Raw genomic sequence first — 17,150 nt, forward strand, 5'->3', positions numbered from 1 at the left:
TTCATCCTTTCATTTTACCTGCTATAAAAACAGAAATCAATCAGGTAATCTCCAAAATCTAAGAAGATGGAATGAGTCACAGATTAGCATTTGTGTTCATCAAATGATGATCAAAAAGATATTTAAGTACTCATGACACCGTTCTCACACTGAATGTGTGGGCTAGAGGACAGAGTTAAAAACAACAACAAAAAAAACGGTGCTGTGTCAAACTCTGGCAGTCGGGTTTCGGTCTTTGTGAACAGTGACTCGTGCGCTCTTATGCACAGAAAATGTGATACTAACCCACTATATTAAACATATTACACAATACAAGCTGGTTATAAATCACCTCCACAAACTAATTGCTCCATTTTCACACAGCCATACGCCTGCTCCATTCACTTACCCCCCCCCCACCGCAAAGCTCGCTGACTAACTAGGGATAAGCCCAGCCCCTGCCCCCCTTTGACCCTGGCAGGAGGGGGGGGGGGGAAGAGGCCCCTCAGCCCCACAAAAGCCTGAATGGCTCAGGGCAGCACACATTCACCAGGGGAACAAGAGATCTTTGTGCCAGGAAGGGAGGGGTGGAGGGAGGCTGAGCACGAGGTGGGGGTGGGGGTGGGGTGGGGCTGTGTGGACCTACATACTATTTATAATGCTTTTCAATGTGCACCAGAATCCCAGATACACTGTGCACGGGCAGCAGGGTTTGTTTTGTTTGTTTGTGGCCGGCCAGCATGTTTGCTCACATTACGCAGTTCATCAACAGTCCGACAGAAAAAGTAGATTTAAAGCAGGGCTAGCATCAATGCTAATTCTGCAAACGGCAGCACAGTCGATTCATAATCAATTCCACTAAACCTCAGTGACATCACTACAATATATTAGAAACACACTACATTTATTTACTGATGCAGTTCTACAGGTTGACACATCTGATCAGCATCAGCAGTTATTGATCCTGCTTCAAATGTTGCCGATTTTTCCTTCGATAACAGAACGACAGCCCGCTGACAATATCGTGCTTAACACGGGAAGCTGCCATTGCAGTGACTTACATAATATACAGTGGTCCCTCGTTTATCGTGGGAGTTACGTTCTAAAAATAGCCCGCAATAGGCGAAATCCGCAAAGTAGTCAGCATTAATTTTTACAATTATTATAGACATTTTAAGGCTGTAAAACCCCTCACTACACACTTTTCTCAAACAGGCATTAACATTTTCTCACTTTTCTCTCGTGTGTAAACACTCTCAAAGTTCAAACCTTAGTAGAAAAATAAGACCAACCTGTTTTCAGGCCCAAACATTTTTTTTTTTTGAGAAATAAAAATAGAACATTTTCCTATAAATAATTATGATGGCTTTTAGAACTAACAAATTTAATTTTAATGATCAACCTACGAGTTTGGACACATAAGAAATTATTAATAGTGACTGACCAGTATTTCACAGTTCCTCTGATTGCACCTCTTTGTCCTGGCGGTGCACCGCTGTCTCACCTTTTTCCACTGAGTGACACCTCGGTGCAGGTGTCTTTTTCCAAGTGAAGAACACAGTTATGGGTAGTTGCTGGCGCTCTTTTTTCTTCTGGGTGAGAAGATTCTTATAAACAGACACGCAGAACACAATGCGCGTACACTCCCTTCGCGGTGCTGCGACCGGCCTGCTTGATGAGGACGCAGAACACAATGTGCTGTAAAAAAAAAAAAAAGAGCATGCAAAATTGCGCTAAAAAAAATCTGTGAAACTGCGAGGCCACGAAAGGTGAACCGCATTATAGCGAGGGACCACTGTATACATAACAGACGAGAAACACACGATTCTGAGATTTTTCTCCTAATTGGCGTTTCAGCTGCTGGAAGCTAACAGAGGAAGGCTGGCGGTAATGTGATCACCTTGATGACAGCACATCCTAAAAAGTGGACAGATGCTGCTGACATTAGGTGGAAATTGGTATTGTTCAGCAATGAGTTAATTATACTTTGGTAGTCATCAAGTTCTTCCTTAAAACCAGCTCATTTAATCACATTTGTGTTGTAGCACTTCCATATTTTTTTATGTTTCATAATCAAGTAACTGCTGAGGAACAACAATCCCATAGTCATGAAGATAAACAGGGAACAAAAGAGAAAGCACACCCACATAAAACAAAGAGCTTCTTCGCCCCACAACACCTGCTCTTGTAAGGTAAAATTCTTTCAGAAATCAGCACCAGTTGCAGAATACATGTCCACAGTGTTATAGTGCTGCACAGTCTTTATGACATCACAAAGCCTGAAACTGACGGTTACTCCACAGAAAGAGTGTGTAGGAAAAGGGCATAATTAATGCGATGTGGAAAGATCAGGGAGGGATGCAACAAAAACGCAACCCAGTGTAAATACAAATACACTCATGAGCTGTAGAAGCTGAGCAGCACAGCCCCCCCCCCCCCCCCCCAAAAAAAACACACGCGAAACAGCCAGTGTAAGATAGGGGTAACAGTGTAATTTGTGGCATGTTTGCATGACACACAGGGAAAAAAAAAGCAGCTGGACCTGGTACTAATACTTATAATCCAAGATTTATTTATTTGTTTATTTACTCCAACCTCTAGTTCAGACAGGAACGTATGCAGTTCAGTATTTCACTCAGCTGCTTTGATATTTGAAATCTTTCCCACTTCACTCATCTCTGGCTGTTGGGTTTTGCCATCTGTCTTGGTTCCGTAGCTTTGAACGCTGAACGCTTTGGTTCTGATTGTAACTTTGGCGCTGAGAACATGCGATGAACATTTTGAGATGTACGCCACCTCAAAGACGGCCAATTTTACGCAGAAGTAGAGATAATCCAATGTTACCATCAATGCATTTCATCTCATTTTCTGACCCGCCTCTTCTTTTCTTCAAAATCTGACAGGCCAAGCTTTAGGGAAGGGGCGGGGCATATTTCATCTGTTTAATCAGTTATATATATAATAAATGATCACAAAAATGTGTTACGTTTTTGAGTGTACAACCCTTATTGACACATACAAGCATATTTTCTATTAATAACTTTCATAATCTTAGGGTTTATATTTTTATACTTTATGACAGGCTGATAAAATGTTTTTGTTTTATGTTTTTGTGTTAATTGTAAGTTTGTGTTGTGCTGCTCGTCTTGTTTAGAAAACTCTGCAATCAGCAGTGGTGGGCACAGCTAACCAAAACGTTCGCTTCGATAACAGCTAATCAGCTAACTGAAAAGTTAGCTTTTATAACACTAAACTGAAACCACTAAAAAAATTTAGCGGACGCTACAGCTAACTGGCACCCATCTGTGGGTAGAGGTGCGGCTCTCATCATTAAATAAATAAAAACCCATAACTGTACTGTAAGATCCATTTTTGTCATTTTCTGCAAATTTCCAGAATATCTTCAAACATTACTACCCTCACTACATTTTGTGATTTAATGTTTTGTAAATTATTAATCAATTAAGTCAATTATTTGCTGGCATTTCGATTTTATTACTGTAATGTTTACTGCTTTGCCACAAACTTAAATGGGGGGGGGGGATAATGGTATCCAACAACAAAAAAATAAATGTGTGTGTGTGTGTGTGTGTGTGCGCAAAAGAGAGAGAGAGAATCCCGTTCACCTCCAAAGATGTGTTACATACACGCTTGAACTTGTAAGAGTTGTAACGTGTCTGAGTGATCAATAACGTTAAGCCCAGAAAGCAGAACAGCATTTACCACATGTCCTTCCTCTTCCTTTCTCGCTCTGAAACCCTCAAAAATCTGTGCTACATTTAGAGCCGTTAAAAATTAATTCTAATCTAAAGCAGAGCCGGCTGAATTCTGATATTCATCGGCAGAACAGCTGCTTTCATTAAGAAATCAGTCCTCTGAGAAGGAAACCTACATCGCAAAAATATAATTTAATGACATTTTAACAAACACTGAACACGATGCAAAAGCAGCAGGTCATCTGCTCTCCTGTGGGAGTGATAACCAAATTAAAAATGTTCTGATGTGAGACAGCAGACAGACAGCCACTGTTTAGTTTCCACTTTGTCAGTATGATCACAGAAAAATATATAGGAACAGGCAACAGGCTGATGAACACACATCTGGTTAAAAATCGTTGGGTCTATATCTGAATAGCAGAAACTTTGACATGAAAAGCAGGAATAGCAGCTAAATTCATGCTCATATTATTCTTATTAACCAGAAGATGGTATCAGAACAGAAATCTTCAGTTTCAACATTTCTGCTTTGATAGTTCTGTGCATAATGTGTTTTTCTTACAGATTTTACAGTTTTTCTAGAGTTATTAATTTTACAGATGTTTACTTGCAGATTTCAGCATTTAATGAAGTGGTTGAATTTAATGTTTATTTTACAGCCACAGTAAATGTGCTTCTTAACTGCAGCCGTATAGAATAATAAAAACAAACAATAATACACAAACAAATAAATACGAGTAAAACTGCAAAGCCTCAGAATATTTTGGTTTATCAGTTATAAATTGATTTTACCTTTTGCTGTATTTGATCTACAAACTAAACTATTGATTACAGAAATCTGAATATTTAACTGCTCAACAGAAAATAACTATGTGCATGAAAGCCTAATGCAATTTACATTCCTTTTTTTGTTTTACTGATTCCTATTCATACGTGGACCTTTTTTGTGACAATTTGAATTAAACCATGAAAATAATTAAAAGTTATTACAGCTGTGTGTGTGCTTGCGTATGTGCATGGGGGGCTCTTTAAATATGAGGATTTGCTTATTTTTAGTATTTTACTTCAATGCAAACTGAGTATTTGAGTTTTCTCATTGTGGGATTACAGAAAAATTTATACATTTCACTTTGGAATCTTGAAAACGTGGCTATGGGAGGCTCTTATGTCATGTAATTGTTTGATTTATAAAAAAAAAAAAAAAAAAAAAAATTTGAGCACCAGCATCAATGGTCACAAGAGAGAACTCAAACTTTTTTTTTTTTTTTTTTAAGCAATCAAGATTGCATGGTTTTACATTAAATCCGTAGTTTAATAATTCACCGGATTGTGAATTCACACTTTTGGTGCAAACATGAAAAGGTTCTTAGTTACTATGCAGAGAAAAGAAACGAAAAACTTCCATAAATCATGAAGAAAAATTAAATGGATCAACAATCAATGTTTTCTTCTCCGTTTTCATTGTCTGAAAGCCTCTGGGCCTGAATAAATTCATGCTCCCTTGTCCACCCAACATCATTCCTCCCCCACTCCCCAATCCCACCCATCCCATCAGTGGACACCCCCCCATCGTCAAACATTAACCTAGCCAAAATCTAACCCCCTGCCTCTCCCCACCCACTGACACATATCTATCAGGCTAACTATCTGTCCATCAGCACAATGGAGTCCGCAGACAGGACGGAGGGGGAGATAAATTGCCAAATCCTGCCCATTACTGCCCTGCATTAACCCTCAGCTAAATATTTACAGTAGGAAGAACGCAACAAGATTCTCAGAGTTGTAAGTAACCACCAACGTTTCTCCTATCTGTGCTCACCAGCTGTGGTTAGAAATGCCGCCGTGATCCCTGACAACAACTCGTGTTCAAAGCTGCTAAAACTAAAGCTCACTCAACACATGACTGAATGCTGGTATCTGCAGAAAACTACCTGTTCTGCTTCTGGTCTAACAAACCATGGGTGATCAGTGATCCTGATGGACCCCCCCCCCCACAAACAGTTAGGCACACACGTAAAACGTGGATTCATGGAAAAGTTTAAATACTGTGAAACACAGACTTATTGTCATGGTGAGCTGTTTTTTAAGTAATAATTGTGTCAATCTTGATGCAGAGCTGCAGTGAAATCAAAGACGAGTATTCACATGAATGAAGCACGTTAAACACTAACGGCCTCTGCTGTTTTACACTCGGCTTGGTTCAAAGCAGCCTGATGCAAGTTTGATGCACATCAGTGTCGAAGCATGGAAACAGTCACTCTGAAATATCAGGAGTGGTTGAGGATAGAGTGAGAATGAATGTAGCCACAAGCCAGATAAGAGGTAAAACAATCAAGCAGCCTATAGTTCATCAGGTATTAATGTTGGTTAAATGTCTGTCTATTGTGGCGCTTTGCAAACTTTTTTCTATGTCTTCTTTTCATTTAAAGTCAGTCTTGCGGCAGATGTTGAGGGCTAAGGCTCTCCACTTACTGTGATCACTAACTATAGAACCCCACTTTTCCAAAGCCTTCCCGTGCTTGGACACTTTTGCAAGTGTCCTTGTAGCAAAGTAGTGGCTGACCAATTTTTCTTGTTCCATGAACCAACTCCTTACATAATAAGGCTTTAACTGGCCAGTCATCATCCATACGGCAAATGTGCCCCATCCACCGGAGGCAACTGCTGGCTAATTTGATCTCAGTCTTAGTTTATTCTAGGACCTCCTCATTCGAGATGAAGTGATGTCATTTGATTCGCAGTGTAAACTTTAGATGATGCTGGATAGTTCTTAAATGTTTTACATGTTTTTGGAGAAGGGTCCACGTTTTGTTGCCATACAAAAGAATAGGATCAACACAAGGGTCATAGACTTTAATTTTTGAGGATAGAGTAGATGTTATGTTTCCCCTTTTCCCCTCATATCAGTCTCTCCATTTTTTGCATATCTGAAAAACTTAAGCAAATCTCCAACGTGCGACAGGACAGCAGTTATGAGGGCCCACACTCACACCTTTCGATGAACTTAGTGGCTCCTGCTGATAGCTGTTGTGGACTTTAATCATGACCTAAAACTGTCCAAAACCATATTTAAGGTGATTTGTTTACTGTTCCCAGCCTCAAATTTATTGGATTGTTTTGACATATTAAATAGAGGATATTAGGACTAAAATATTCTGGATAACTTTAGCCAGATGAGATCAGTAAGTCATCCCTGTTACAAAATTAATGTGTACCAAGTTTGGCACTACCTCGTATGACCTTCCTTTAGCTCGGTGGTATTTTAAAGTTGTGGGCTACTGTTCTGGTCTTCGAGGGTGACATCAAATGAATGGACCACTGTTCAAACTGATGGGTGTCATAGGACATGCTGAGGAAGATCATGTGCCAGAACCATGTGCTGTGCTGTTTGCAGCAAACCACTGATTTTTCAGGAACCGTTGGTCACACTGACTTCCTATTTTTGCAAGTTCTCATCTGTGATTTAGAATTTGTTTTTGCACCAGATATTGTGTAACATTTTTGTGGAAACCACCTGACAGACAGTAACTACTGACTCACATAGTCCAAGTCCTCTGTGATGGACGAGGTGCCGACTGATCCAAAAGTCAAACAGGTGACACAATCATGAAGAAGAAGGATGATTTTAACAGAGTTTTTCCTGCTCTGTGATCATTCAGATGGGCGGAATTGGGACAAGTGACCGGTTCAGAAAGGCGATGTTACCTAATTTAATGGAATTTAACAAGATCTAATCTGCACCAAGTTGTGGCACTGAGGTTAGAGTTGTGAATCTAATATCAAAACTAGAAAAGCACTTACAGCTGAAAGGCCATCGAGACAAAAGGGAAGAAATTCTCAGGAAGAAAAGGAAAATATGGGATGTGTGAGTAGAGCTGAGCCATCCCCATCAGTTGAGGGGAACTCCAAAGCATACAGACAGTTGCCAGGTAACGGAGAGGGACATTTACAGCACAAAACGTCTAAAATACACAAAGGATCCAAATTCAGAAAGTGATTGTGTTTGGTGTTGCTGAAATCAAACTAAATTACTGATTAATTATTGGGGAGAATAGCAATCAACTTTTACATAATCAAATAAATTAAGTCATTTATCAATGGGGTAATAACTTCCCAACTTTTGAGCTTCTCAATGTGAGTGTTTGCTGCTTTTCTCTAATTTGAAATATTCAATTTCTTAGTTGAACATTTACGATACACCAGAGTATCAGTCACATTCTTTCCTGTGAGTGGAACTCACATTTTAAACACAGAATTTCCCTGGGAACGACTTTAATAACAGACAGGAACTTAGTAGCACATGTGCACACCATAGCGTGTGCTGTTACTTAGCATAAGAACTGTTAAATTCCAAAAAAATAGCCTAGATGAACAAATAAATGTGTGTTGGACAATATATTGGATGCTATTTTGATGTAATTTGGACAAAACAAACCCTCAGATCGACACGGATGGAGATGTGAACAGCGGATTTTGCAGGAAACCCAGCCCGTGGTGTGTACCAAAAGCACATTTTCAATTCCAAAAATAACAAAGATCGACAAATAATGTGCAATGTGATACAGATTAACAGACTGTTTGCCTTTAGAAACACTACAATAACCATGCAATGGCATTTATTTTTCCTCTCTTTTAAATTTAATTCTTTTTTGTGCACTGCTGTAATATACTTTTATTATTGCCATTTACAGTTTGAAGTTTTTGTTTAGTGCTTTGACTCCTGGGAAAGCTTGATATAAATAGCTAATATATCACACCCAAGGTTGGGTAGGATTACTTTGAAAGAATACATGTGGATTACATGTATGTATGTACATACATTTGGATTACATTTCAAAGTAATCCTACCCAACCTTGATCACACCATCATCCTTATTATTATTATCATCATCATTATTATTACTACAAACGTGTGATTTTTGTTAAGTTTCACTAGAGTGCAAGTTGCACGACCTCCCAATGTAGTAAAAACAAACAGAAAAAAGCAAATAAACTGCGACTTAAACACCAGAAACTATGGCAATTAAATTCCAGTTATTTGTATTAATAACAAAAGAAATCATTGTGAAACACAGATGTTTCACTGAAAATGTTGTAATGTATTTAATGGAATATAATTAAGTTATTGAACCATTTAAAACATGTCAAATTGTTTAAAGCTGACATCCTTTTAAATGGGCTTCAAACAGCTGTAATCCAAAGGTCAAACTGCTAAAACTTTGCAATCTGTTGTTACATGAGTCAAAGACTGTAATGGTTTAAAGTACTTTTAAGCCTTGTTAAATTAGTATGAAACCAGATATTATGCGTTTGTGAAGTGGTTTTGAAAACTTCTAAACTAATGGCAATGTGATTTAAACTAGATTCTCATAGGATAATATACAGATTTAAATGTGATTATTACATGTAACAGGGAGTCAACAATTAATGGTTTAAAAGTAATAGATATTAATCAATAATGAGCACAGCGGCTCCAGCCACAGGAATTATGTTGTCAATTGCATAACCAATATGTGATGTGCACTGTGTGAAACATGAACCAAGCTTCAGAAAAGCTTCATAGACACACGTATAACTTACAGCACGTCCGGAAAGTATTCACAGCGCTTCACCTTTTCCGCATTTTTTGTTACAACCTTATTCCAAAATGGAATAAATTCATTTGTTTCCCTCAAATTTAAACACAGTACCCCATAACAACAATGTGGAAGTTTTTCTTTTTTTTTTTTTTTGAGGCTTCTGCAAAATTTTTCCAAAATAAAAAATTATATATATACGAGGTCTGTTAGAAAAGTATCCGACCATGAGTTAACATTAAGCAGTCTGTCCTGAACATATACAGCGCATCTGGAGAGTATTCACAGCGCATCACGTTTTACACATTTTGTTGTTGTTCATTTTCCCCAGCAACATTCTACTCACAACATCCCATAATGACAACATGAAAAAAAAATACTAATAATAAATACGAGGTCTATTAGAAAAGAAACCGACAGTTTTATTTTTTAAAAAAACATATGGATTTGAATCACGTGTGATTACATCAGCCAAGCTTGAACCCTCGTGGGCACGCGAGAGTTTTTTCACGCCTGTCGGTGATGTCATTTGCCTGTGAGCACGCCTTGTGGAAGGAGTGGTCCAGCCCCCTCGTCGGATTTTCATTGTCTGAGAAATTGCTGAGAGACTGGCGCTGTGCTTGATCAAAATTTTTTCAAAAACTGTGAGGCACATCCGAGTGGACACCATTCGAGAAATTCAGCTGGTTTTCTGTAAAAATTTTAACGGCTGATAGATTTTGGATTGTTTCTATCGCTGTAAGGACTTCCCACGGAGCGGGACGTCGCGCAGCGCTCCGAGGCGACATCATCATCCTGTTTCAAGCTGAAAACCTCCAAATTTAAGCCTCTGTTGATCCAGGACGCCGTGAGAGAACAGAGAACTTTCAGAAGAGGTCGGAATCAGCAGTTTATCCGGACATTCCACTGTTAAAGGAGATTTTTTAAATGAAAGACGTGCGGACGGATTGGCATGTCAGCTTGCAGCAGGCGCAGCGCGCCCGCCACAGGAAAAACACCTCCGTTGGAAGCCTGAAGGACAACTTGGAACATGCCCTGCTGTTAAACAATTTCTCAGATACTCACTCAACTGAAAGCCACCAAAAGCCGCCTGGATTTTACAAATGGTTATCAACATGGAGGTGTTTTTCCTGCAGCGGGCGCGCCGACATGCCAATCCGTCTGCACGTCTTTCATTAAAAAAAATCTCCTTTAACAGTGGAATGTCCGGATAAACTGCTGATTCCGACCTCTTCTGAAAGTTCTCAGTTCTCTCACGACATCCTGGGTCAACAGAGGCTTAAATTTGGAGGTTTTCAGCTTGAAACAGGATGACGACGTTGCCTCGGAGCGCTGCGCGACGTCCCACTCCGTGGGAAGGCCATACAGTGATAGAAACAATCCAAAATCTCTCATCAGCCGTTAAACTTTTCACAGAAAACCAGCTGAATTTCTCAAATGGTGTCCACTCGGATGTGCCTCACAGTTTTTGAAAAAAGTTTGATCAAGCACAGCGCAAGTCTCTGAGCAACTTCTCAGACAATGAAAATCTGACGAGGGGGCTGGACCACTCCTTCCACAAGGCGTGCTCACAGGCGAATGACGTCACCGACAGGCGTGAAAAAACTCACTCATGCGCACGAGGGTTCAAGCTTGGCTGATGTAATCACACGTGATTCAAATCCATATAGTTTTTTTAAAAAATAAAACTGTCGGTTTCTTTTCTAATAGACCTCGTATTTATTTATTTTTTTGTTTTCATGTTGTCATTATGGAATGTTGTGAGTAGAATGTTGTTGGGGAAAATGAACAACAACAAAATGTGGAAAACGTGATGCGCTGTGAATACTTTCCAGATGCGCTGTATATGTTCAGGACAGACTTTTTAATGTTAACTCATGGTAAATGGTAAATGGATTGCATTTAAATAGCGCTTTTCCATCTGCATCAGACGCTCAAAGCGCTTTACAAATAATGCCTCACATTTACCACAATGTCAGGGTGCTGCCATACAAGGCGCTCACTACACACTTGGAGCAATAGGGGATTAAAGACCTTGCCCAAGGGCCCTGAGTGATTTTCCAGTCAGGCTGGGATTTGAACCAATGATATTCTGGTCTCAAGCCCAACGCCTTAACCACTAGACCATCACCTCCCCTAATGAACTGATGTTTGTGCAGAAAATGTTTTTTTATCCTCACCAGTTCTTTATCAGTTGTTGCACACTTTACATTGCAAAAAAATCAGTCTGATCTCCCCGACACATTTTGCATTTATTTTTTTTTATGTTGCAAGTTATTAGCTGCATGGCCCTGCAGATAATTATACAATGACCTGGTCAAAATACAGGACTGTTTTTTTTTTTTTTTTTTTTTTTTTTTAAGTAGGGCAGGGGAGGGGTGTGACTGTCACCATTGGCTGTGTTCAATTTTAGCACCTGGTTTCAATCTTACCAACAAAAACAATTTATAGTTTGTCAGAATTTAGTCCAGCGTAAACTATAAACTATTTTTGTTGGTGAGATTAAAAGCAGGTGCTGAAATGTAACATTTTAGTTCACTTGTGCGCTTGCTTCCAAAAGAGAAGGTACCAGATGGAGGACCACCTGTACCTATTCTTCATATACATCTGCAGTTGCTTCAGGAAAGGCATTCAGCATAAAACTCGTGCCGGATCAACATGTGGAACCACATGGGATCTGCCGTGGCAACCCCAAGCAAAAAAGGGAGAAGCCTCAAGAAACTGATCGTCTTTCAGCTGCTCCCATTTGTTCAAGTTCGCCACAATGGATCCAGTACAAATCTACATGGACATGTTGTACTTATGTCCAAACTAAAATAAGCAGCAATGTTTGTCCAAAAAAAACCAAAACCAAAAACAACAACAACAAAAAACCTCCTCTGAAATAACAATTAACAGTTTTTTTTTTTTTAAATCCCAGTAATGATCGTGTTGGGTTTAATGCTGCGTTTACACATAATGACGACAAGTCACGAATGCCACGAAGTACACATTCTTGGCCACTGATCACAAATGTGATGATTCGGGGCAGAGGTGTCAGGTGTCCTCAGGAACTGCTGCAACCTGTTACCACACGTTACAATTAATGGCACATGTTGCTGGAGAATTATCAGGAACCATTACGCACGGTCAAGAATAGTGTTCTGTGTTGTTGTGCGCTATTGCGCGTAACAGCGCATCGTTAAGTTCTGTCACGTTGTGAATGAGGTGAATTGTCTCCACACACACACCCATATTCATCCAACCGAATTCAGATCGCTCCAGTTTTTCAGAAGAACTTTGTGACTGCATGCATAGTTGGGCTCTGTGCCATGGAGTGGCTCAGAGAGGAGGAGGAGGAGACGGCCAGAGCCAGATGTGCGGCTTCATGCGGCTCTCGTCTCACGAAATTTTACCAAACATCAGGCACATGCAGCAGGTGGAACACCTGCAGGAGCGCGCTGAAGAGCACTGAAATGAAACTTTTAGCCGACCTGATGTCAGCAATCAAACTGAATGGGGTGCAGCAGGGTTTAATCGTGCGCACGCTTCTTCCTCCGCCAGACTGGAGGAGGTGCAGAGATGTCTGGCTGCACGTGAGTCTCCTCTGGCTCAGACTCGTTCTCCCGCTCATCGGTTACAACAGCTGGTGGAACACCTGCAGGAGCGTCCTGAGGAGCTTCAGCAGGAACTGTGGACCGACACTTGGACCCGAGTTTAATTGTGCGCACGTGACAGAAAACTGATTCGTCATGGCGCGCAGTGAAATGTGACGCCGCGTTACAAGTCGTGTCAAAACCTGACAGTTTCCGTGTCACTTCGTAATAACGCAGGACAGTTTGGGCTCCAAGAACCATCACAGGAACCACTACGAACGTTGTCACGTTCTATTAAGGATCACTACTCATCAAGACGGATCAATACGCTCAGTTGTGACCTCCACGACGTGAGACGAAATGAGGATGGTGTGTGACATTCGTGGAAGATTGTTTGACAGGCAAAAACATGCTCCACAAATATCAAGAATATCATGCACCAACACGCACTATTAAGAAACCTATTCAGATGCGTTAAGTCACATTAAGAATGTTAGGAATGTGTCACAAATGACAGAAAAATGACATTCGTAACGCGTCTTGGTTATGTGTAAACGCACCTTAACATCCAGCCTGCGGCAGTGCTTTCTCACCTGGACCTGTGTTTGTGGAGCTGCTGTTACTCTGCAGACTTCCATTCCTAAGGAGTGATGGGGATTTCTGAACCCCACTGCTGACACCGATGACTCCTAAGCCTCTGTCTCCTGTCACCCCGACTCCTAATCCACTTGTGGAAACCAAGCCTGGCCGGCCTGAAAGCGATGATGACGTGGAGGAGGATGGGGAGAGGGTGCAGGCGCTACTGTTTGGTGTGGAGGACGCTGGGAGCGTCAGGGGCGGAGCTGCCTCTGAAGGCTTCACATCTGTGGTGAAACAAGGTCCAAATCGATTTCGCCAGTTGCCCTTTTTTTTCTTCTTAATCCCATCTTCTCCTGCTGGTGCTGCTCCTCCGATCCCTGGACCTGAGGCAGCGGGTTGGGCCCGTTTGAAACCGGCAGTACCCAGGGTTGTTGAATCAGCAGATGAGAGACTGTGGGAATTTTCATACAGCTTCCCGCCAACTGCAATTACAAAAAAGCAGAAGCTCCTCAGTCAGAGTAAATCCAAATCATTGGCCCGAGACGCCACAGAATGGAACCAATGAGGATGAGCGTGGCATTTAACCACAGCGATCCAAACAGTCTCACCTCCAGACGTTGCAGTGGCAGACATGAGAGACCCAAAGAGTGTTGTGGTTCCTTCAGAGACTCCACCCTCTGAGCTAGGCTTCACAAGACAGCTGCTGAAAGTTGGCGGGGAAGAGAAGGTGGTTCCGCCCCCGGGACGCAACACTGGATCGGAGAAACTCAAAAATTCGGTGGAGGAAGCAGCAGAGGACATCTTGCTAGCATTAGGCAAAAGGATGCCTAGAGGGGAGGAAAAAAAAAGAACAGTAAAAGAGAAGAGATAAAGCGGATCAAAAAACAGAACCTTTATGGAGTGGCCAACACGTTCCTGGAATCAAATACAGATTAATGATTTTTACAGATGACAGCTGCACTGGAGTATTAGTCGCATCCGTACAAAAATGAGTCATGAACAAAATAAATACCCAATTTGCACCAATCTATGTTGTATTTATTTTTAAAATGTAGTGTGACCACTTCATGCAACCAAAACTAATGTAATTGCCACAACTTATAACTCGTGTTTTTGTAGAAGGTGTAAAACTCTATTAAACTGCTTCTTATCAACAGTGATCAAATGAGTACAGGTGAGGCAACCATACACATTTCAAGCTCTAAATATAGTGGCCTTATCTTAGCCTAGCTAGTCCGTCACTGCTGTTTTTGTTGTGTCACATAGTCCAAACAAATGGAGTGCCAAGTAGCATTCCCTCTTTTTATTCCAGAGCATGGTCTGTCAGTTTGAGAACATAATTAAAGTTACTCATTTTCAAAGATCCATGTCTTTGTTGTTCAGATATTCCTGCTTCTTCCTCCTCTTCTTGTTTTTTTGGTGTCCCCCAGCTTACTGCCACTTTCTGCTCTCGAGTGTGACACACAGTACATCAATGAATATACAAGCTCAGTTTGTCATGTGGGCAGACAGTGCTATCTTGTGGCAATAGATGATAGTGCAGTATTTTTTCCATAAACGTCACTTCAGAATACAAGTTGACAGATCTCCCAAGCTAGTAAAACCCACTACTCCTAGTTTGGAAAATACAGTAGCCTTAGATCATCAAACTAGTTAGCTATTTTTATTTCAATCCAGTAATTAATTAATTCAAGCTGAAGATTACAAATAAAGCTCAAGAGCATCAACACCTTCAGCTACTCGGGACCTCTGTCAGACCTCAGATCATTGGCAAAACTACCTTGAGAAATGGGCTATTGCCGCCAACGCCTGATCGTCTGTCTACAAAACCTCCAATTTGATAAGCTTTTTCTTCAATCTTCAAGAATAGTCAAAACACGGCCTATGGCTAACTCTTGATAAATCACTAAACATTACTACTCTTATTGTGTTACATGAATTAATCAAATTTTTATGGAGGACCTTCAACACTTTGTAAGGATTTGTGGCCTCACTGGAGGGACATGCTGCTATCAGTGTCATTTAACTTTAATTTCAGGCCTATGCTGAATACATAAAATCATTTTTATATATAGTAAAAAATGTGTTTATGTTTCAGAGCTGTGAATTGCTGCAGCAATAAGAGCAGTCATGTTCAAATGACAAAGCAGAGAAGGACAGCCCCGACCACCGATAACAAACCTTTGGATGAAAGAGATCATTTGCACTGAGTCGTTCTGTCTGCAGCGAATAGCACGTTAGTCGTGAGACTAAGAAAGCTTAAATTCTGGATGGGAAAGTTTCCATGTGACTCTCCTCCATCATCGGGGAGCAGGATAAACAAGATAAGTAAAGCAAGCATTTTATCTCCTCTCCCACTCGGAGTCTGTTCAACGATCAGTCGTGCCTCCTCACGCAGAACTCTCATGTGACACAGGAACTACTTTGTAAGTACACAAACGGACCGATGGGCACACCCACACACACAAACCGGCTTCAAGGTTCTGATAGCGGCAAGCACAGCCGCTCAGTGTCAGCGTCGACTCCTCGCGTTCTGACCTCCTACACACTGTACGACGAGTTCACAAATACGGCCCCAGACTACAGGAGCCAGAGGCCAGTCGAGACGACTGCGCTGATATCACGGCCAAACAAAAGCCTGCTGTCTGGATAAAACAACTAATGACGCAGAGCACAGTGAGACAAAACACAAGCAATCTGCTGAAACTGCACTATTTTGTGCGTGCGGGGGGGGGGGGGGGGTAGCAAAAGGGTTTCTTAATATTTGATCATATTTATGTTTTTCCACCTACATGGTTCATTTATTTTGTGAGAACATACACAACCATCAGCAGCTGCCAATTCACCTTGAAGGAAGGGCCCAGCGGACGTGGCGACAGATGTGGAGGATGCTGCCATGGTGACCACGGCTGAGGGGAGGAGTTTCCCTGAGGAAGAAGTGAGAGATTTGCGGCCACCCCTCTGTCCTACAGCGTGACTCCCACCGCTGCTTTTCTTGTTCTTCACCTCAGAGGCCGCCTTTCCCACGTCGGCAGCCAAGCTGTCCTTGGGACCGCCGCCGGAGTGAGAAGGCGGCACTTCCTGAAAGTTGGCGTTGGTGAAGCGGGCAGCGCTATCATCCAGACGCTTTTGCGCAGCGGCAGGCAGAGTTGTGATGGCTCCGGCGGAACCGCTGCTGTTGTAGGTCTGGAGGAGTAAGGAGAAAAAGGAAGGAGATGAAATACATAACAGGTTACAAATATATATTATGTGTGCGTGTGTGTGTGGGAAGAAAAGGGAGGACAAGCATCACGGGAAGGAGCGGAACATTACAGACTCAAGGTCAGGAGAAAAGTCGAGGGGAGGACAGGATGTGAGAGAAAAAGAAAAAAACAAATGTTAAAGGAAGTAAAGAGGAGGGGAAAAAAGTAATTCAGCCACTCCTGGTCTAATATTTAACAAACAGAACCAAAATCAAAGCAGTGCTGAGTGGAGGAGTGCTCGCACCTTGTCTGGGACCATGATGTTTGGGAGAACCAAGGAGGGTGACATGTCCATGGAGGTCTTCTTATGCCTCGGTTTGTGTCTGTCCCGCTCCTTGTGTTTCTAAGTATTAAGAGGTTAAAAAAGGAAGAAAAAAAAAATTAATGGAGAGTAGGGTGGTCTGAATTTTACAAAGTTTGGAAATTTAATACTCCAACCCTCTGAATAGGTTCCAAGCTTGAAAATCACCTATGGAGCACCAG

The 17,150-nt window shown here is 41.4% G+C and overlaps 1 protein-coding gene across 5 annotated transcripts in view; it reads right to left on the reverse strand.

Moving 5' to 3' along the window:
* The window catches only part of mllt10 (MLLT10 histone lysine methyltransferase DOT1L cofactor), a 162,898-nt gene that overhangs the window by 37,289 nt on the left and 108,459 nt on the right, over positions 1-17,150 (reverse strand). For all 5 annotated transcript variants that reach the window (XM_034161004.1, XM_034160803.1, XM_034160865.1 and 2 more), the window contains 4 exons: positions 16,912-17,010; positions 16,272-16,611; positions 14,034-14,252; positions 13,440-13,907 (listed from right to left, as the gene is read on the reverse strand). In XM_034161004.1, the coding sequence (XP_034016895.1) occupies positions 13,440-13,907; positions 14,034-14,252; positions 16,272-16,611; positions 16,912-17,010 (1,126 nt within the window). The remainder of the gene's footprint in view (positions 1-13,439; positions 13,908-14,033; positions 14,253-16,271; positions 16,612-16,911; positions 17,011-17,150) is intronic.

This window comes from Thalassophryne amazonica, chromosome 1 (genome assembly GCF_902500255.1).
Source record: "Thalassophryne amazonica chromosome 1, fThaAma1.1, whole genome shotgun sequence".
Lineage (NCBI taxonomy): Eukaryota > Metazoa > Chordata > Actinopteri > Batrachoidiformes > Batrachoididae > Thalassophryne > Thalassophryne amazonica.